The sequence below is a fragment of the Apodemus sylvaticus genome, chromosome 11 (genome assembly GCF_947179515.1).
Source record: "Apodemus sylvaticus chromosome 11, mApoSyl1.1, whole genome shotgun sequence".
Taxonomy (NCBI): Eukaryota; Metazoa; Chordata; class Mammalia; order Rodentia; family Muridae; genus Apodemus; species Apodemus sylvaticus.
In genome coordinates this window covers 95,220,704-95,243,804 of record NC_067482.1, presented here as the reverse complement: position 1 = coordinate 95,243,804, position 23,101 = coordinate 95,220,704, and the positions used below count along the sequence as shown (strand labels likewise).

The 23,101-nt window shown below is 40.8% G+C and overlaps 1 protein-coding gene across 1 annotated transcript in view; it reads left to right on the top strand.

Annotated features, from left to right (window-relative positions):
- The first annotated feature begins 257 nt into the window (after positions 1–257).
- Positions 258–23,101, top strand: part of Actr2 (actin related protein 2) — a 45,989-nt gene continuing 23,145 nt past the window's right edge. The window contains exons 1-4 of the mRNA XM_052199227.1: positions 258–716; positions 11,733–11,843; positions 18,167–18,382; positions 20,096–20,168. Coding sequence (XP_052055187.1) covers positions 273–716; positions 11,733–11,843; positions 18,167–18,382; positions 20,096–20,168 — 844 coding nt within the window. The 5' untranslated portion in view covers positions 258–272. The remainder of the gene's footprint in view (positions 717–11,732; positions 11,844–18,166; positions 18,383–20,095; positions 20,169–23,101) is intronic.

The following is a 23,101-nucleotide window of genomic DNA, read 5'->3' as shown; positions in this document are numbered from 1 at the left end:
TGGACCTCACTCTGTAGACCAGGCTGGCCTCGAACTCAGAAATCCGCCTGCCTCTACCTCCCAAGTGCTGGGATTACAGGCGTGCGCCACCAACGCCCGGCGAGAACCTCAATTTTGAGGTCGGCATTTGGCATCATAGCGAGCTCCTTTTTGAGAAAAATCGAAGAGGGAAGTGGTGAAGCAGGAAGAAACGAAAGCACCCCGCCAGGCTCCTAAGGCTGCAACTGGAGGTTTGAAACTGTTGTAGGTGTATCCACCTAGGCCTAGGAGCAATGACACATCATGCCTCGGGACCTCCAGGAGTCTTCCCAGCCGGCTGCCCCACCCTTCTCCAGTGTGGGGCCCGCCGAACACCCGCCGGCCTTCACCTGCCTGACTCCGTACAGCCGGCCGGCCGCGCCCTAGGTCCCGAGACACCTGGGTCAGAGCCGCCGCCCACCAGCCTTGCGCAGCGCCGGAAGCAGAGCGAGCGGGAGGGCGCGCCCGCGCCGGACAGCTCTCATTGGCCTTCTCGGCTGCCAGTCCCCGCTCTCCTTGTTCCTCCGCACCGCCCTCTTGGAGCGGCTGCCGGGCCGGGCCTTCCGGTTTGGGCGGAGCGGCGGGCCGAGGGCGGGGCCGTGTGGAGGAGGAAGCAGGCCAGGCCGGGCGGCGGCTCAGCAGGGCGAACCATGGACAGCCAGGGCAGGAAGGTGGTGGTGTGCGACAACGGCACTGGGGTAAGACCCGGCGGGACGGCCGCGTGTGTGTGCGGGGCGCGCGCGGGCCCCTCAGCTGCGAGGCTGGGCTGCGGGGGCGCGGGCGGGCGGGCGCGCGGGCGGGCTCGCGGGGGCGCGGGAGGACGTTCGGGGGGCGCCGGCCGGCCCTGAGCCGGTGGCCCGGAGCTAGGCTACCCGCAGTGCACCCGAAACCTGTCCCCACGCGCTCCCGAGCGTCCGCCTGCGTCCCGAGGTGCGGGTCTAGGTGGTGAGAGGCCCCGTTCGTCGGGGGCGAGGAGGTCTCCATTTCCGAGCCTCGCCTGTGTCCGTCCATACAGGACCTAGCGGCCTTCCTCTTCCTGTGTAGCAGAAGATGCCGAATGCGAGGCAGGAAACGGGTTCCGTCCGCAGAGAAAAGAGGAAGTGCTGTCAGCCCTGGGCCGCGGCCCGAGCTCTCGCTGCCCCAGGAGCGTGGGCTGTCCTTGTCGTCTGTGGCTTTGAAAGAGGGGGATGGTGGGTCGGCAGCTCCTGCTTCTCCACCTCTTGCTTTGCGTGCAGCCTCTTACCGACCGCCGTCTGTGGGAAGACTTAGGAGACCTAGGACCTCGCGAGTTAATTCTAGTGCGAAGTTGGATCAGTTCTGGTTCCTCCTCTGCCTCATTTGTTTCTATCTAAGTACAGGACACAGACGTTAGTCTTGAAGATGCTAAAATTGTCAAAATCAGACTAAAGCTCTGGTTCGGATAACTATTTGCAACTGGTTTCTTTCTATCCCCAATTAAAAGTGTGAAGCATCAAAGTTCCAGATTTGAAGATGCAACTGTTTCTTTTGAATGACTTCTTTAGTGATTTCTGTTTTAGCGTTGCAACATTTTGTGACTTTTCTCTCCGCTCTGCCACAAAGATGACACACAAATTAAAATAGATTTTACTTGAATTACCTCTTTGAAGCCAGATTGTTGAAAGGGGAAGGGAGCTGGTATTCACTGCCATTATAGTGCCCTTGATTGAATTTATTACAAACTTTGACAATTTTGTGTGTGTGTGTGTGTGTTTTGTTTTTGTTTTTTTCCGAGACAGGGTTTCTCTGTGTAGCGCTGGCTGTCCTGGAACTCACTCAGTAGAACCAGGCTGGCCTCGAACTCAGAAATCCTCCTGCCTCTGCCTCCCGAGTGCTGAGATTAAAGGCATGCGCCACCACTGCCCGGCCAACAATTATTGTACAAGCTTCATTTATGCTAAATCTGGGGTAGAATAAAATAGGTAACAATACAAAGGGACATCCATGCCATTGCTGTGGTAACAGACTTAAGATTTAGTAACTTAAAAGTTTTTAAGCAACCCCATTTATGTGCTTATTAAAGATACTTATATTTGCAGACTTCATGTAGGGATACATAAAATGCATCTCATTTTTTGACATAAAGGATAAACAACGAGGAAATCTATGTAGAATTTTATAAAGTTCTAAATTATCAGGAAAAAGATTTTTTAAAGCATGTATTGGTACACTATATTTAAACTAAATTATAAATGTTTAAACTTTTCAAAAATTCTTATAAAAATACTTATTTTAAAAAAATACTGTCTTACTACCAGAGAGATGTCTTAGCAGATAAGAGCACTTGTTCTTGTTGAGAATCCAGTTTGATTCCTAACATCTGTGTGGCAACTTGCACCTATCTAATTCTAGTTCCAGGGTATTATTCAGTGCTCGCTTCTGGCCTCTGTGGGTATTAGGCATACATGTGGTACATACACAAACATTCAAGTAAACACACATAACACTTAAAATAGCAATAAGTCTTAAAAGTGTTTTTAAAAGGGCTGAAATGGCATACTCCCTTTATGCCAACACTTGGGAGGCAGAGACAGGCCTCCCAATGGCTACATAGTGAGACTCCATATTCTTTCTTTCTTTTTTTTTTTTTTTTTTTTTGGATTTTCCCCACCCCTCACTCTGTAGACCAGGCTGGCCTTGAACTCAGAAATCCGCCTGTCTCTGCCTCCCAGAGTGCTGGGATTACAGGCGTGCGCCACCACCGCCTGGCTCCATTTTCTTTTTTCTTTTTAAATCCTGTTTCTTAGGACAAAAAGATGAGCTACTGTGGCATAAGTAAAAGGAGATAATTCATAAAGTTTTGTATTTGGTATTATTGTTGTTACATATAAGCTTTATTCACTTTTTTTGTAGATATGTTTAGCTGTGAATGAAATAGTCATATCTTCATATATATATTGATAGCTCTGACTTAAATCGTAACAGGAATATTATGATGTCTCTTAAGAAAAATTGAGGACTAATAGCTACTTAGATTATGTTTTGTTTCTTAACTACTTTTTCTCCTGAAGTCATCTTAGTTTTACTTAGATACCTAAGGTTAAAATGATGCCTTTACAATGAAATATTAGAGAAGACATTAAAATTCTATTTTTAAAAAAATAATAGGAAAGGGGTTAGGGAGATGGCTCAGTGGATAAGCACTTGACTGAATCCCCAGAACCCACATGGAACTGGGACTGTAATACCAGTGTCTCCTTCCACCTCGAGGTAGGAGACAGAGAAAGGAGAACCCCAGAAAGCTTTTGGACTAGCTTTTGTATGCAGCAGTGGACAGCAAAAGACAAGGTGCAAGATGAGAATCAGCACTTGAAGCTGTCCTCTGATTTCCAGATGTGCGCCAGAGCATGCATTCTCCCACACTCTCACACATGAATCCTCATACATACCGTCTAGTCACACATACTCATGGGGGCTGGAGGTGTAGCCTCCAGCTACACCCAGAGTAGCTGTGCTTGCCTGATGTTTGAGGAACTAGAGGGTCCATCCCCAGCACTACTCTATCAAACGTACATACCTGTAATTTTTGCACATGAGAGGTGGATACAGAAGTATCTTAAATCCTTAATCAAATGGTGGTTTCATTTATCTTTTGTATACTTTAGATTTTAAAATGTGGGCTATTTAAGAAGGTAGGTTGGTTTGTTTTTTATGATGCTAAGGATTGAATCCAAGGATTTGGGAAATAAATGTTCTTTCTGAGGTATATTCCCAGCCCTGAAAAATTAAAGAAAAAAAAGTAAAGATTTGTTATATTTTTTGTATGTATAGATGTTTTGCCTGCATATATGTATGTGTACCATATGTGTGCCTGGTGGCCAAGGGAGTTTGATCCCCTGGAACTGGACTTAGAGATGATTTTGAGGCACCATGTGGGTATTGGACCGGAGCTTAGATCCTTTGCAAAAGCAAATGCTCTTAACCACATCTCTCCCGTCCAAGAAGTTAAGTTTTTAAATGTTCTTTTGATCACTTAAATGCTTGCCCTACTCTCTTTTCCTGTTACCCACAACTAGACTCTTGTCTCAGCCCAGAGAAGGAAACCTGCTTTCTAGAATAGGACTTCTGAAAGTGGGCATTTAGGCAAAACGTCTGGATACCTCTTAACTGTGAATTTTGATTTCTTTCAAATTGAGTTCAGATTCCTGGTGTTAATATATAGAATTACCAAACTTCAATATGAAGTCACTAACAGTTACTTCATTGACCAACAAAATGCAGATTTCCCAGGTGACTGCCATGTTGCTGACACAATGCTTAATAAAGTTAATGATTGTCTATAGACATTTATAATGTTAAAAAAATTTCAGTTAAAATTCACATTTGTAGTGGATTATAGTCTGTTTAGTTAGTAGTATTTTAAATAAAAACAAAACAACTTGAGTTTCACCATGTGGAAGACATTGGTCTAATAGAAGAACCATTGGCCTCAAATAAAAACGGTCACTATGAAGTTGAAATACAAGCACCACCAATTATTAAGGGAAAGAATACAAAGCAAGTAAGCTCAAATGGGAGTTTAAAAATCTCAGTGAGGTGCTGGAGAGAGAGCCTAGCAGTTAAGAGACTGTCCGCTTCTCCAGCAACTACATGGTGGCTCACAGCCGTGTGATGCCCTCTTCCGACATGAAGTTGTACATGCAGATAGAGCACTCATGCATAAAATAATTACTCTTTAAAAAATAAATTTAAAAAAATGAGTGTGGTGGAGCAAGCCTGTCGTTCCAGTGCTCGGGGCGGAGAGGCAGAAGCATCAGGAATTGAAGACCAGTCTGAGATGTGTGAGGCCTTGTCTCAAAAGACAAGAAAATCCTGCTTAATGCTACTTCCAGCACGTGGGAGACTAAAGCACGAGGATCACCACAAACTCAAGGGTAGACTGCTTTACATAGTGGCATTCTGTCTCCAGAGGTTCAGTGATTATTGCATAAGAGGTAGTAGAAAGAATGTTAGAGCCCAAGGCAGTGGGTTACTACAAGGAAACAGTGCAGCTGGACGCACAGGAACTCAACAGTGTGACAACGTGTACAAGACAGTGCAAACCCAAGCCAGAGCAAGTTCCGGCTTGGAGTGGAGTTAGGCAAGATGTTCCACCCCAGGCAAGGAGCTACTGGGAATTCTTAGCTGCTGGGAGTGGAGGGAGAGATACAGACAGACCATTTCCCCCACTAATGTGGCTCCTGATAAGTCAAATTCCCACACTCCATGGAAGGCTGCATACTCAAGAATTTTTGGACATACTAGCCTTGATGGAAAAAAAAGACAGAGTTGAGTGGGAAGGGAAGGGGGTTTGATTTGGGGAAGAGTTGTGGACAGGAAGGTGAATATGATCAAAACATGCGAAATTCTCATGTATGAATTTTGAACATGAATATATTTGAAATAAATAAAATATTTGAAAAATAAAATGAAAGTTTTTGAGTCTTATTTAAGGAAAATGTTGCTTTGATACTGAATATAGACAGGTCTTTTGTTCCTTTTTGTCGTAAGGAACTTTGTACCTCTTACCATTTGATGACTCAGTAGGAAGTAGAGAGCCTGCTCAAACCACAGTGCTACAAGGAAGAAGCTATATATGGTAAAATCTGTTTCTTGAGCACAGCCTGTTACATACAGTGAGGGAACTCAGTCACCAGTCTTAAAATGATTGACATGCCAGAGGAATTTCAGTGACTAAAATGATACCACAATAGTAGCCTAAAAAAGAGTATCTTTTTTTGTATTTTGTTATGACTCTTAAATTTTCTTTTTGAGTTTTTTTTTGAAGGACCAGCTTGTCTATTAATTTTACATTGTTGAATTGGATTATTTCAATATTAATGAATCCTAATGCATTCAGATTTGTAATAATGTGAGATAGCATGGTTTATACTGTGGAATGTCTGATTACTTACAGAAATGCTGGGTGTTGGATTCTAAGACAGCATCTGCTTCTACCAAGCTGCTGCTTAGGCAGAGTGAACATGTGTTTCTGACCTTGCGTTTTGAAACAAGGGTCTGGAGTCTGGGCTAGCCTCCAATTTGCCACATAGCCAAGGATAGCCTTGAACTATTTTTTTTTTTTTTTAAACTTGGGAGGTTTTATTGGTAGAGTCGGCCTCTGAGAAGGATGAGAGGGAAGAAGAGGCAGAAAAACACCAGCCTTGAACTTCTGACTTGAACTCCAGTCTCTACCTCTTGTGTGCCAGCTATGTTTGGTTTATGGGTGTTGAGAACAAACCCAAGGCTTGGTACATGATAGGTGTATACTCTGCTGCCTGAGCTACCTTCCCAGCCTTAACAGTAGTTTATTAAGTATTACTTATAGTAGCTTTTATTTGAAATGTCTAACCTCCCCAATTCTCTTTCTTGTTTTCTGTAAAGCAGTGATAACGGTTTATAATTGTTCATTCCTGTGGTTTCAGTGATCTCAATTTTTGTCTTCTGACATGGAAAATATTTTTTTCCCACTTAAAATATGCTCAAGAATGTTAAGGGCCCTTGAGCTGATGAGCAACTGAAGGTGCTTGTCACCAATCCTGACCACCTGAGTTTGATTACAGAGACCCCTGTAGTGGAGGGGACAGTGTGCCAGGGAGCTAGCTAAGCGTGTGTGTGCCTGCAAACACACAGTTTCTAAAGATGCAGATTAAATACAAAATATATATATTTAAAAATTATGTTTTTGGGTGTCTCCTGCATGCTTGTGGTGGAGTCCAGAAGAGGGCTGATCTCAGATCTCCTAGAACTATAGTTACTGACAGATGTGAGCTGCCACGCTGTGTGCTGGCATCGAACCCTAGTCCTCTGGAAAAGCAGCCAGTGCCCTTAACTCCAGCTACTAAGAAGAATTTTAAGATAGGAACTACCCATCTGCACAGTTGTCAAAAGACACTGAGTTACCCTTTGCTATTGTGTATATATGTAAATGGCAGACTTATCAACCTTAGCTGCTCCTCCCCTCACTGGGTTACTCTTAGCAAAGCCCCTCTCCCACTCTTAAACTTCTGATTTCTCATGTAACAAAGTTAATCATTTACATCTGTTACACAGAAAATGTTTGTTATAAACTTGTAGAGTAGCCTTTCATTCATCCTCTTCCTGGGTTTTGGGTTGGTTCTGGAAGTGCTGTCATTCCAACCCACTGCTCTGCATGGTAAGCAACCACTGTACCATTGAGCCAAACCACTTCTCATTTCCTTTGAGACTATTTATATAAGTGAGCATTTCATCCTGATAAATGGGTACTTTTGACTTGCCTAATGTTTGTTTTGTTTTGTTTTTTTGCTGTTGTTTTGATTAGCCCATGTTGGCCTGAACTAAGATTTTGCTCCCCAGTGCTGGCTTTAAAGGCCTGCAGTCTTGTCTCGCCTTCTTTAAGGTTAATCATAAGATTTCTGTACTTAAATAATATTTTAGTTTTATATATTCAGAATGTATATATAGAAATTATGGCAGGCTGGTGATACGGCAGATTTTGTACTAAAATGTCTATGGTAGAGATATGATGAGAATATTTCCTCTATTTTTGTATTATTTCAGCTCAGATTATCAAGTAAGCTGGGCTTTGACGTGAGAAACAGAAATGTTATGATTTAGGAGAAGGGTGAGAAATTTTATATATTAGTTTTGTTTTGGGTTTTGATAGCCTGAGTTGGCTTTGAACCTGCAATCTTTCTGCCTTTGCCTCCTCTAAAGTGGGAGAACTAGCCATGAGCTACCACACCCAGCAAGATGCTATTCCTTTCTTCTGTGGTAATTGTTCTCCCAAGTCTTTTTAAATCTTTTTTTTTTAAAGATTTATTTGTTTATTATATGTGAGTACACTGTAGCTGTCTCCAGACACTCCAGAAGAGGGTGTAAGATCTTGTTACAGATGGCTGTGAGCCACCATGTGGTTGCTGAGATTTGAACTCAGGACCTTTAGAAGAGCAGTCGGTACTCTTAACCTCTGAGCCATCTCTCCAGCCCCTCCTGAATTCCTTTAAACATTCCTTTGGGATGGTGCCTATACTCTTAATTTCACTTCTGAAGCATTATCAACTGAACAAGTAGGGTATCTGATTACATTCATATGCCCTTAGACTGACTTGTACCTTCAGAGGTAACACAAGAAAGATTATAATGCACTTTGATTTAAGACAAAAGTCTCACTGTGCATGAAGTTTTGGTTGGCATGGCACGCGTGTGTAGCTCAGGCTGGTCCTTTTAAGTGCTGGGATTATAAACATGTTTCATCATACCAACTTATATGCTTTTAGAAATATGTAGCTATATCTAAATATGCCCCAACTTTGGTAGCTAGACAGTGAACTAACTAGGATTAAGCTTTGTGAGTTTGAGTTTCAGACATTTTTCTTTTTTGGGGGGGGGGGTTGTTTTGTTTTGTTTTGTTTTGTTTTTTGAGACAGGGTTTCTCTGTATAGCCCTGGCTGTCCTGGAACTCATGCTGTAGACCAGTCCGGCCTCGAACTCAGAAATATGCCTACCTCTGCCTCCCAGAGTGCTGGGATTACAGGCATGCGCCACCACCGCCCGGCCGACGTTTTCATAATTACTTTTTAATACAATTTTAACATTTTTGAAGTTCTGTTTAAAACGATGGAATTCTGGATAGCAGAATGTTCTAGGGAGGCTATTTATAATTAAAAGTGATTCATCATGATTTCTACAAGAGCTGCTGAAGAGACAGTGAAGATGTTTGTATTTTGGCAGGATTTGATATAAGCTCACATTATATAGGTTTGTGGAGGTCAGAGGACAACATGCAAGACTTAGTTCTCTCCTTCTACCTTGTGGGTCCCAAAAATTAAAAGAACTCAGGCAGGTTATTAGCAAGTACCCTCACCCTCTGAGCATTTTACCAATCAGGACATTAATAATTAATATCCACATTTGAGGAAGATAACCCTTATATTCTACTGGTGCGACTATAAACCGGTTGAGTCACCGTGGAAGTTGATAAGACTCCTCAGAAGACTGCACATATGCAATAGCTGAAGAGATACATTTATTGGTAAAGCACATTTCGTAGAACCGTGAGCTTCTTCCCTAGAACCTATATAAAATTGATGACTGTGATTGTAATCTCAGTACTGCAGAGATAGAGACAGGGCAGCCCCTGGCCAGCCAGTCCAGTCCAGTCTAGTTGGTAAGCCACAGCCAATGACCCTATCTGAAAGGCAGTCTGAGGATGACACTGGAAAGTTACCTGTAATGTCTGCATGTATGCACATAGGCACTTGCACAGACTTGTTTTCAAAAGATAAAAAATAGAAGTAAACAATCAAATGACACAGAGTTATATTGCCCTGAGTATTTACCCAAAAGGTCAACATCCTTCAGATAAGTAACAAATTACTGCTGCAGTTTGTAATAACCAACAGATGAATTGACAAAATATTCTGTATAGTTTTAGTAGAATTTCAGCCATAAAAAAAATGAAATGTCATTTTCAGGAAGATAGATGCAGCTAGAGATCATATTAAGTAAAAAGGTCAGACAGAAGACAAATGTCATGCTTTCATTTGTAGATCAGAAGTTTTTTATAAATATACAAAATCACTTTTTTACATGTCATGAAAAAAGTGAAACTGAGCCAACAGAAGGCACTAGTCGGAGGAAGGAACAGGGAACGTATGGAAGGACCGTTGTTAAAATACAGCATACTTACATGAATATACATTGAATAAACACCACTATAATATTTTCTGTTTCTGGTTAGAGTTTCTTGGGTTTGCTTGAGTCAAGAGTCTCAGATATAGTGCAGATTGCCCTTGGACTTGTAAACAATCCTCTTCCCTCAGCTTTCCAGGTTAAAGTGTATGTCACCAACTTGGCTTTCTGTCCCTTTACATTATTCCCAGTGTGTGTATATGTATATATATAAAATCTCCAGTACTGTTCTTCGCTTTAGTTCTCCCAAGTGTATAGTCCCTGGCGCCACAGCTCAATAGAAGTTTTCTGTAGGGAATTGATTCATTCCATTCCCCTGTGTGCACACACATGTATGCTTATAGCTGTTCATAAGGTGACATGTCTGTATATTACTTTAGTCTATACCTAACTCAATACTGTTGTAGTTATTTAGTCCAGGCTGAACCTCAAACTCCCATACGTTAAGTTTGGGCGGCTAAGGCTGGCCTTGAACTATCTATCAACCACCTCCAAAGTGCTAGGATTATGGGAGTGCACCATCATGTGCAATCCTAATACAATGTAAATGTCATATAAATAGTTATTTTCTAGTGTTTACGGAATATTGGTAAAGTGAAAGGTATTTTCAGATGTGATTTAAATATTTTTTACTCTACTATTTGTGAATAGGTAGGCATGCACATGCCACAGTATATATGTAGAGGACAAAGGACAATTTTGTGGAAGTTGATTCTCTACTTCCAGTGTGAGTCTTTAAGATTGAACTCATAATCTCATGCTTGTAAATTAACAATTGTTTTTAATACTACCAATCAGTTATTTAATATGCTCCTTTTATGTAGGCATTCTCATTAAACACAAAAATCATAATTTATCATACAATGGACAGAGACCTTATTAACGTTGTTGAGGCTTTGAGAGGATTTTCTTTCTTGTTTTTTGTTTTTGTTTTTGATTTTGGTTTTTTCGAGACAGGGTTTTTCTGTATAGCCCTGGCTGTCCTGGAATTCACTCTGTAGACCAGGCTGGCCTTGAACTAGCTCTTTTTCTGGTCATTGGACCAGTTCCTCATTGAAGTAACTTAGAGAAGGAAGGGCATGGACCACTCAGCTTAGCTCCTGGCTCTTAACAGCTGTCCCTCTGGTGACACTTCAGCAGGAAGTTACCCTGAAACTAAACCTGAACTCTGTGCTGGCTACTTTTGTCAACTTGACACAAGCATAGAAGATGAAGGGCTTATTGTGGCTTATTTGAGAGGAGGGAACCTCAGTTGAGAAAATGCCTCTGTAAGATGAGGTTTTAGGCAAAGCTGTAGGGTATTTTCTTTTTTTTCTTTTCTTTTCTTTTCTTTTCTTTTCTTTTCTTTTCTTTTCTTTTCTTTTCTTTTCTCTTTTCTTTTCTTTTCTTTCTTTCTTTCTTTCTTTTTTTTTATAAATAGGACCTTTATTTATTATAAGTAAGTACACTGTAGCTGTCTGAAGACACTCCAGAAGAGGGCGTCAGATCTCATTACGGATGCTTGTGAGCCACCATGTGGTTGCTGGGATTTGAGCCATCTCACCAGCCCTGTAGGCTATTTTCTTAATTGGTGATTGATGGTGGTTGGTCCAGCCCATAGTGGGTGGTGCCATCCTCAGCTGATGGTCCTGGGTTCTATAAGAAAGCAATCTTGGAAAAAAAAAAGAAAGAAAGAAAGCAATCTTGAGCAAGCCATGAAGAGCAAGCCAGTAAGCAGCACATTCCATGGCCTCTGCATCAGCTCCTGCCTCCCAGATCTAGTCCTGTTTGAGTTTCTGTCTTGACTTCCTTCGGTGATGAACTATGATGTAGAAGTGTAAGCCAAATAAACCCTTTCCTCCAAAGGTGCTTTGGTCATGATGTTCCATCTCAGCAATAGAAGGCCTAACTAACATAAGGTCTGAAAGTACTTGGGAGAACTTATAGATGATGCTAGGCTAGAACTTTGGATGGTTTGAAAGCATAGTGATGTTTTCTGATACTGTTTTTAAATAACTGTAGAAATGTTTGGATACTAACCTGCTTCTTCTGTTTCCTTCCAGTTTGTGAAGTGTGGATATGCAGGCTCTAACTTTCCAGAACACATCTTCCCAGCTTTGGTTGGAAGACCTATTATCAGATCAACCACCAAAGTGGGAAACATTGAAATCAAGGTAATGTTTTATTCATTGTTAAATATTCATGAGGATGTTTGAAGTGATTTTTGAATTAAGTAATGTAAAGTACAATGTCAGGAAAAGCAAAGGAAGATCAGAACTTCTCATAATTTTAATGTATAGTAACTTAACAAAGGCATAAAAGATTCCTTAGGTTATTTTTATCTTTTTCATTTATGTATAGCATTATTATATGGAGTATAAAACGTACGTTTTTAAAATTAGGTACAAAATTAATACATATTAGTGCCATAAAATCTTCTTGCATAGTTTAATTTGAAAAAAAACAAAAGTCAGCCTGGCAGTTTTGTTTTGCAGTTGTTAGTGTCTTAGTGTCTCTGAGACTTGAGGCTTTCTGTCCATGTTGTCACAGGCCGGCCCTCCTCTTTCTATAGAGACAGGAATGCACAGCGGTCTCGACCCTGCCTCTCTCACCATTACAGTTGATTGTTCGTTACATGCTGAAGGAAGCCAATCCTTATTTGGTCTTTCACTGTAGGCCTCACTGCATGGAAGACAAGGGCAAGCTATCGTTAGCAAAAGCACTTTTCATGACAGACTCAACACAGTTTTCTCCCACAGAATTAGAATTCAAGCAGGAATCACATTATTTTCTAAGAAATACAGAAATTGAGAGATGATCACCAATTGACTTTAAATTCTGAATGTAGTCAGGGTTCAAGTTACAAAACACTTTATAGAGTTTAGGGACTTTTTAAAATGGGATTTTCTGGTTTGTTTCATTTGTTTTGTGGGTAGTTAACATTGTTGGTCCTATTGGGACAGTCTTTGGCAAGACTTAGTAGGGTGTACATCTTCGGGACAATTGAGGGGCTGAGAAAGGTGATGGTGGTAATTGCTGATAGAGGTTTGCTGTGTTCCAGGTCTCTACTAGGGAGTTAGAGAATGAGTTACATGATGGATTAAAATAAACATGGAAACTTAGGTTCTGTGTTTTTAAAAACCTAAAAGTGAATTCTGCCCTTTGGTAGGTTTCAAAAACTAAATGGTTTGCTCAGTAGAAGATATTTAAGAAAAGGCCTTGAGGGAAATTTTGCTGGATTACTTTTTCTCTTTTCATAAAATTTTATTCTGGTTGAATTTTATCTTATCTTTTCTTGGAGACAAGGTCTCACTATGTAGCCTAGGCTGGCCTTGAACTTGAAGAGAGCCTACCTCTGCCTCTAAGTGTAGGATTAAAGGCGTGTTTTAAAGACCTGTCACTTTCTGTCTTGAAAGAACTTTACCTTGAAACTTAGCTAGTAATATGATGAAGGAAACTGAGTGGCAGCAGTACATTTCATTTTGTAATTTAGTAGCTGACTTTTAAACATTTTTATGGATGATAACATCTTTGAGGTTCAGAGAACTATAACTATATATTTCATATATATATACCTATATATATGTATATATAGGTATATGTGTATGTATATTTATTTCCCAGCACAAGAGAAACAACACATTTCTTCGCACCTGCCTTCTTGCTTTTTAAGGCCAAGTAATAGAAATCAGCAGTTTTCTTGGAAGACATTTCCCAGGACCTACCTAGGAGCACTGCTGATATAGTGCCTCAGTCTGTGTTGTATTACTTTTGTTCCTTTCACTTTGCTCTTTTAAGCCTTTCAAATTAAATTGCTTTCCTTTTATATGACTGCTAGGGTTTAGATAAACACTCCTGAACTAACTCTTACAGACCTAGGCCTTTGTTGTTACCATGTATTTTCTTTAATTGGCGTTCTTAAATTCAATAATGAACTAAGTTTGACATTTTGGAATTCCTGTGCATAGAAAATTGACTTATATTTGTATGTCTTGTTAGCTAAAATATGAAAATAGACTAAAACTATGGAAATTGAAATCATTTAGTTAATTTTCAGTTAGGAGTTATTACTGTCCATTTTCATTTGGCCCTGATGATTAACACCATAAGTTATAGTGGTACTGCATCTGACCTCAGCCTAATTTGTCTCTGTTGCTTGTGTGTTTAAACATTTCAGTGAGGATTTTATGTAGGCCTTTTCTGACTCTTGCTTCTACCTTCTCTTTCTTCACCTTTCTTGACCTGTTGAAGTAGAATAACAAAAAGATGGTAAGTGAGGTGACACACATGCTCTGTTTGTTTTCCGCTTTGCTTGGTGGGACAGTAGTTGTTGGTTTGTGTCCCTTTAGTATGGGGAGGGGGGAAATCCTTATTTTTGTTTTAGTACTTTAATTTCTAACCCTTTTCATTTCTTCAATTTGGTAGCAACTAATAAAGTCTTATACTTTCCTGATTGCATACAGTGAACCAAACAAGAACTAATTACTAACATAGTTTTGAATTGTTTTCCTTATTTTTTTGGTAGATGAATGTTATAATTAAAATGGAATGTGGTGTGCATAATATAGAATGAAGTAGTTATGTGATATACACAGAAAATGGGGGTTATTTGTTATATTTGGAGACTCAGTTTCTTGATTGATGTTATATATTGCCTATCATACTGGGTGCATATATTTGCAGCCAGTACAATATCATATATGTATTTGGTAAACTGAGTAAAAATTTAATGTACAAATGAATCATAAATGAAAAAAGTAACAAAAGAAAATGTGTTTCCATGTCATCCTTACTGATGAATAGTTTTGATATTATCTGAGAATAAATAAAACAACCTGTCAGGCTTTTATACAAATAAAGGACACACACACACACACACACCACACCACACATATATACACAAAACCATTGTGTAGACCCTCCCCTTTTTAAAACAAACAAACTAGAGGTTTGTTGGGCCTTTCCCAGACATTAATGTGTTATTACATTTTTCTGTAGTAGTCTTTAAAATTCTTAATTTTTTCTGAATGAAAGCGCATGCATTTATCTTAGATACTAAAGAGTTTTTCAGAAAGGATGTAGTTTTAGAGAATAATATAGGCATAATTTAAAAGTTTTTTATCAGAAATAGAATGTCTAATTGGCATTATAAATATATTTGTTCTTTCAGCATAAAAATAAAACTCTCACTCTTCTGGGTGGAGAGAAAGAAGATCTTTTGAGACAACCCCACTCCATACCCTACACTCCTGCCTGCTTTCCCCTGGCTTCATAGTTTTCTTGTCGGGATGGAATTGTGGTTTAAGGCTCAATTTTTTTTTCTGTTTTCTAGTTCAGAGTTGCGTTGTTCAAAATCATTGTTGGCAAATATAATCTAACTGTATAAATGCTTAAAAGCAGTCCGAGTTTTAAAGTAATGAGTGATGTTTAGTCCTAACCTCCAGTGGTGGGAAATTAAAGACTCAAGGGTGCTCTGAATGAACACGTCCTGCTTGGATCTGAGGAGAGGGGGGACATTTGAAAATTGAAAGGTTCCAGGGAAGAGTTTAGATGTTCTAGGTTTTGTTCGATTGGTTGGTTGGTTTTGTTTTATATAGTCTAGGCTGGCATCAGTCTTCTTGTGGAGCCTAGGATAGTGTTAGTGTTGAGCTTCTGATCTTCCTGCCTCCATCAAAAATGCTGGGGTTACAAGCTTGTGCCAACTCCAGGCTGTTGAGTGTTTTGACCCGTGGTCTCTCTATGTAGGGCTCTCAGGCCTCCTTCATTTTCCTACCTAGGCCTTTGTGTGCCTGCCACACCATACCTGTTAGTTATTGCTTGTTCTTTTGTGTGTGTGTTTTTTGATTTTGACAAAAATTCATATATCTCGAGCTGGCCTTCTGCTTTGACCCTCTGGCCTGTACCTCCCAAGTACTAAAATTACAGTGTGCCATCACGCCTGAGGATGGAGCCCAAGGCTTTGATGCATGCTAGGCAAGCACTGTACCAACTGTACACGGTCTGTCCGAGGGTTGAAAACACTGCTTCTCAACCTTACTGACACCATGACTCTTTAATGCAATTCCACATTGTTAGTGACCCCCTACCATAAAATTATTTTCCTACTTCATAACTGTAATTTGGATCCTGATATGAATCATACTGTAAATATCTGATAAGTGGAACGTCTGATATGTGGATTCCCCAAAGGGGTCTCGACCCACAGGTTGAGAACTGTGGGTTTACAATTAATTTTAGCAACAGATTTTCATAAAGTTTCTTGAACTTACACGCTTCCATTTTTTTAAATGACCTTTTTGTTTCGAGGGAACTAAGGGTACTCAGCATCAGGTGCCCCTTACTGTTGATACTTCATATGTGTGGTCCTAGAAGAAGATTCTTGAGGTTTTAATTTTGATTTGATATAAGGTCAGGTATAACCCCTGTTCTTAAGAGGAATTAAAAACTAAGCATTCTATTGACATTGGATCATACTTTAAATTGGTTGAAATAATGGTGATTACTAATCATTTATCTAAGTCCATTGTCTTATATAATGCAATGAAAAATATATTATCATAGGAGCAAATAACAAAAAAATCGGTATGAAATTCTACTTGTGTTTTTTGTTTTGTTTTGTTTTGTTTTGATTTCCCCCTTCCCTTTTCCCTCTTGCTCCAGCCCCCTCTCACTCTGGCCTCTGCTCGCTCCATGGCCTGCTTGCTCTGGCCCACAGGTTTTTTATTTCTCATTACAGATGAGCCACCATGTGGCTGCTGGGATTTGAATGCATGACCTCCAGAAGAGCAGTCAGTGCTCTTAACCACTGAGCCATCTCCCCAGGCCCCTGAAATTATACTTGTTAATAGCCAAAGTAGCATATAGATGTCTTCCCTATTTTTCTATTAAATGTTTAACACATACAGTTATGTTAAGCAGGTTTTACAGCCCTTTCCATATACCTGTCACCTAGATTCCAGTATTAATATTTACTATTCTAAGCCAGGTATAGTGGTTTAGAAAGGCACACCTTTAATCCTACTTTAATCCTAACACTTGGGAGGCAGAGCAGGCAGATCTCTATGTTTGAGGCTAGCCTGGTCTACATGGAGAGTTCCAGGACAGCCAGGGCTACATATATGGACCCTGTCTCAAAAACAAAACATTATTCTGGGTAATTACATACCTATTCTTCCATCAAAATGCCTTGGTTTTATTTATTTTGATGTGTTTTATGTTACAGATACTAATAAACTTCACCATGCATGCCTTTATACAGAGTTCACAGAATAGATCTTTCCAGCTTTACCTTTTCATCTCAAAGAGTCTAAGCAGCTAAGAGTCAATAAACTTGAGTGTTGGTTTGGGGGAATTGGCTTTATAAGGAATTAGTTGCAACAGAAAGTTGTAGTGAATTCTGCTTTCCTTTTGCTGTTAGTGTATTTTCCAGAAATCTGGTTAATAGACTTCCCATCTGGTTTTTCAAGATTAAAATTACTTTTCTGGTACATTTCTAGTTCTGAGTTTTCCTTTTCCCCAGTGCTACAGATTGAACCCAGGGCCTTACATCTGCTAAGCAAGCACTCCTGCCACTAGAGATATGTCCTACCCCTAATGTTCATAATTTTTTGGTGTTTTGTTTCCATCTTCTCATGTTGGCTTTGTCATTTTCCCCCCCCATAGTTTGAACTTGTACACCAAATAGTAGCTATTTCTGGTACTAATTTCTAATTGGATTCATCAACATAGGTCTATTTCTAAAATACTTAAAAATTAGAATATTGCTTGCCTTGTTATGCGTACAAAGTTTGACTTTTTTTTTATTTAAATGTAGGTCACTTTAAATACTTTCTCATTGGAGACAGGTCATGAGTATTGTGCTTCATGAAAGATAGCATTGATTTTCAGTATTATACTTGAAGATTAAAAATGTTGCCAGTGGGATAACTTTAAAGGAGCTTTTTAATTCATACACATATAGACATTTATGAAGTCTGCTAATTGGGTGTGAATGTATGTGTATGATGCATTTTTATAGAGGAATGAAGAATCATTAAGGTTTTTGCATCTATATTTCTAATAAATCATTTTGATAGGAAAGAAATGTGCTTGTGTGCATTGAGCATTTTTCAAGTTTCCCCCTGATGTGCTATTTCACATGTCACAGGACTTATTTTTTGAACATTTGAGCAAAAGAAACAGATGAAACCTCATACAAACCCTTCAAAATATGAAAATATGGGTTTTATTTATGCTAATGCTCTTCTTTTGGAAACATGTATTAAAGGTAAGGTCACTTTATTGATTTAAACATGTAGTATATAAAATATTAACTTCGTAAGCTGGTCTTGAAAGAAAAGATTTTTAACTTTGAAATAAAAAAACCCTTGATCTGCAAGTTCAAGAAAATTTAAAATTCAGTGATTCCCGAGTTTTCTGAACTGCAGAACTATCATTTTCTAAAGCTTCTTTATGTACGACGTTGCCCAGTTTGAAGCTTTGCCTTGTGGTCTTGCAGGACCTCATGGTTGGGGACGAGGCGAGCGAGCTGCGCTCCATGCTGGAGGTGAACTACCCTATGGAGAACGGCATCGTGCGCAACTGGGACGACATGAAGCACCTGTGGGACTACACGTTTGGGCCAGAGAAGCTCAACATAGACACCAGAAACTGCAAGATTTTACTTACAGAGCCGCCCATGAACCCAACCAAAAACAGAGAGAAGATTGTAGAGGCAAGTTTTTGATTGGCTAGGATGATATCCATGTGTATCTCTGTGATAGAATGTTAAATCAGTTTTCTTCTTGCTGCTTCTGCTGCAAAGGATAAGTAAAGCAATTGTTTTGCCCTAGATCCTGATTATTTTGTATTTATTATAGGTTAAGGGTTATAGGTTAAGGGTTATATAGGTTTAGATTTCATCTGAAATCTAAAATGGTTTGATCATGTTAATGATGCACTTGAAACTTGGAATTTTGGAGCATTTGAGTAAGAACTCAAAACTCACCTGGTAAATGTAAATAGGCAAATATTACAAAATCTAAAATCAGAAATCTCTCTGGTCCCCAGCATTTTCAGTAAGGGACAGTGAATATGTATGTATGTGCTAGTAGATAAGAATACCCACAATTAGAATCTCCCAAATTAGGTGATTGAGTTAAGTAGTTTATTAGAAAGCAGTAGATCTAGTGGAAAAATAGTGAAGTTAGGAGTGAGAAGTTGTGGAGGTGAGTCTTCGTGTGACAGTGCCGTTTAATAATGACAGGCTAAGGAAGCTGCTGGGTAGCAGGGGAAAGAGCATTCCAAGGCAAAGAGGACAGCCAGCATGATGTCTGTGCACTTGAGAGCGGGCGAGCGGCTGCGGGGAGCGGCTGCTGTGGCTGGAGGGTATGGGAAGAGGGTGGCTGAGGAAGTAAGCCAGAGTAAGTAGTATTAGTACCTTGCTGGGCTCTTCAGGGAGCTGGCCTGGTGCAGTCGGGGCTACTGTAGCAAAGGTTTAGAGTTGGTTGTGAGCATGCCACAGGAAGGTAGCAGAAGAGACACCACTTTCGAGACTTTGACAGTATTTATATGAAAGATCATGGTAGGTAGGATCAAGAGCAGCAGTAGAAATGTGAGAAGTTTCGAGGCCAGCCTGGTCTACAGAGGAAGTTCCAGGACAGCCAGGGCTACACAGAGAAAGTCTGTCTCAAAAAACCAAAAACCAAAAAAAAAGAAAGAAAGAAAGAAAGAAGAAAGAAAAGAAATGTGAGAAGTACCAGATTGTTAGCTTACTTTGAAGGAGGTAGGCCTAAAGGGTTTTCTTATGATTTGAATGCAGGTAATAGAGAGGGAGCGCTTGGGAAAGTTTTGGTTTGAGCAATTAGAAGGAGTGAGGAAAAAGCTGAGAATAGCAGAATAGGATTTAAGGGCAGTGATCAGGAAGAGTTTATTGTAGATATGTTCACGTTTGCGGTCCTTACTAATATCTGCATAGAAATGACGTGTGTGTGTGTGTGTGTGTGTGTGTGTGTGTGTGTGTGTTTTGTGTGTGTTTGTAGTGTCAATTTACTAAATTTTGTGTGATGCTTTCTTTCAGTGTGTGTGTTGTGTATGTTTGTTTGTAGTGTCAATTTACTAAATTTTGTGTGATGCTTTCTTTCATTCTGATTAGCCACTGACTATAACATATTCAGAAGTCATTGCTTTGTAGCACTTACAAATGATCTGAGACTCAACTCAGATGTTTATATGAGCTTGCATGCAGGCATGTGAGTATCCAAAACTCTGCCCTAATAACTGGAGGTAGGCTTTGTAAGGGCAAGAAGAACTAGTTAGAGTGGATGCTCAGGGTCCCTTGGTGGCACCTTAATCAACTGATCTGTATTTCGAGCAAGGAAATATATAAATGTGTATAGAGTTTTCTCTATAAACCACCTCCTTCCTTTTCTTCTCTTTCCATTTTCAGGTAATGTTTGAAACTTACCAGTTTTCTGGGGTGTATGTAGCCATCCAGGCAGTTCTGACTTTGTATGCTCAAGGTAAGTAAGCTTAACTGTTAGGAAAATTAACTCAGCAACTACTATATGCCATAGAAATTTAATTTGTTTCCAAAGTCCATCACTAGGGAGCTGGGGTGGTTAAGAGCTGTTCTTGAGGAGGACCCAGGTTCCTCTGTGTGGATACATGGAGGCTCACAGCCATCTGTGACTCCGGTTCCAGAGGCTCCAGTGCCTTTTGCTGGCCTCCAAGGGCACTTTATGAACCTGGTGCACAGACACACACTCAGGTAAACATTGTTACAGATAAGATTAAAGTAAATAAAATTTAATCAAACAAACCAAAATCTGAAAAGTCCATTACTTCTATATGGTCCTTCTTCAAAACTTTACTACAGTTTATGTGTCTGTCACTGTGTGTGTGGCATATGCATGTGTGTACAGGGGTGCATACTTGGGGAAGCCAGAGGTTGGTGCCAGCTGTCTTTCTCATTCTCCACATCCCTTGAGACAGGGTTTCTCTGTGTAGCCCTGGCTGTCCTGGAACTCACTCTGTAGACCAGGCTGGCCTCGAACTCAGAAATCCTCCTGCCTCTGCCTCCCAGAGTGCTGGGATTACAGGCGTGCGCCACCACTGCCCGGCTCTCCACTTCCCTTTTAAAGACAGCTTCTCTCAGTAGCAACCTGGAGTTCCCTGGCTGACTAGCATGGCTGGTCAGAAGCCTCCAGGATCCTCCTGTCTGCACTCTCAGCGCGGACATTACAGGCCTGCGTTGCTATGCCTGGCTTTTATGTGGGTGATGGATCCACACTCAGGTCTTGATGCCTGTGCAGCAAGCACTGCACCCTGAGCCTCCACCCCAGCCCACGCTTACATCTGTGTCATTTGTCACTACAGTGCCATTACATGCACTTCATTAAATAAGAATCTAGGCTGAAAGTGACATCAGGTGTTTAAAAAATAGTGTTATTGTTTTTTCTTTTCAACTGTTTCAACATTTTATACACTAAGGGGACTAGAGATGTCTCATCAGTTAAGAGCACTGACTTTTCTTCCAGAGGCCCCAGGTCCCGTTCCTAGCACCTTGTAGTGGCTCACAACTGTCCGTAATTCTAATGTCCTTTTCTGGCCTCCTTGGGTACTTGAAGGCATGTACATAGTCACACATGTAGGCAACACCTCCATACACAAAATAAGAATAAATTAAAGTAAAACCTTTATTGAAAATAAACAGAATTTGTCCTTAGAATTGGCTTGGGGTTTTTTTGTTTGTTTGTTTGCTTGCTTTAAAATTTTCAAAGATTTAGTGTGCTGGGTAGTTTTATGCCATCTTGATACTAGAGGGAACCTCAGTAAGAAAATGTGGTGACCCACCCCTTTAATCTCAGAATTTGGGAGGCAGAGGCAGGTGGATCTCTGAGATCAAGGCCAGCCTGGTCTAGAGAGGGAGTTTGAGGATAGCCAGGGCTACACAGAGAAATCCTGTCTGGGATAAAAAAGGAATGCATCTATAGGGTGGGGCTAGAGGCAAAGCCTATATATAGGGAAGGTTTTAAGTTAGTGATTGATTAGGGTTGGGGTGGCAGCTCATTGTGGGTGGTGCCAACCCTGGGCTGGTGGTCCTGGGTTCTGTAAGAAAGATTGAAGCTGGGTAGCGGTGGTACATGCCTTTAGTCCCAGGACTCTGTGGGCAGATGTTGGTGGACCTCTGAGTTTGAGGCCAGCCTGGTCTACAGAGTGAGTTCCAGGACAGCCAGAGCTACACAAAAGGAGGAGGAGGGGGGTGGAGGAGCAAGTCAGTAAACATTCCTCCATGGCTTCTGGGTGGATTCCTGCTTCCAGGTCCTGGCATGTTGGAGTTCCTGTCCTTGCCCTCTTTGATGATGAACAGTGAGCCAAACCCTTTTCTTCTCTCCAAGCTGTCTTTGGCCATGGTGTTCCATCACAACAGTAGTAACCAAGACATCATAAAAACGTCTTCCTGGTGACTGTGAGTTCTAGGTGAACCTCATCTATATGTACAGTGAGTTGTAGACCAGTGAGTGCTCCATAGTGAAGCCTACATAAAACAAGCACACGGCTAGCCAAGCGCACGGTAAGGTGGGGAGGAAGCACTCCTGATGAGTCCGCTTTAGTGAAAGAAACTGTCCGAGCCCAGCTCTCTCTCTCTCTCTCTCTCTCTCTCTCTCTCTCTCTCTCTCTCTCTCTCTCTCTCTCAGCTTTTGAAATGGTTATATCATTTCCCTCTTCGCTTTCCTCCTTCAACCCTGTCCATGTATTCTCTTTTGTTTCTCAGATCCATGGCCTCTTCTCTTCCCTCCTTTTCTTCTACCTACCTTCCTTCCTTCCTTCCTTCCTTCCTTCCTTCCTTCCTTCCTTCCTTCCTTTCTTCCTTCCTTCCCTCCCTCCCTCCCTCCCTCCCTCCCTCCCTCCCTCCGTCCCTCCCTCTGTCCCTCCTTCCCTTGTTTTTCAAAACAGCATTTCTCTGTGTAGCCTTGGCTTGTCCTGAAACTCACTCTGTAGACCAGGCTGGCCTTAAGCTCAGAGTTCTGTTTCCTAAGTGCTAGGATCAAAGGCGTGTGCCACCACTGCCCCACTGATCTCTTTTCTTTAATTGCTGTTGTTGTGTATGTATCCCTAAACATATAAATGCAGCTTGCTGAGTCTGTATTTGTTACTGTATATGTGTTTTTACGGCTGTCCGTTTGGTATTGGATAACCAGTTGGTGTGTTCTTCTTTGGAAGATGCATTTCAGCTGTGCATGATTCCTTAGTTTCCTGTAATTCTTTGTCTAGACGTGAAGCCTCACATATTTTCCCCTTTCCACATTCGTATGTATCTTGGTGTCATCCTTGTTCTGGTCATGTTTAGGCAGCCGCAGCCGTATTGATGACATTTAATGAGTCTGTGTTCTTTTGGTATTGTCATTAGCATCTGCCCTCACTGCCCTTTGTTTTATGTATTTGTGTATAT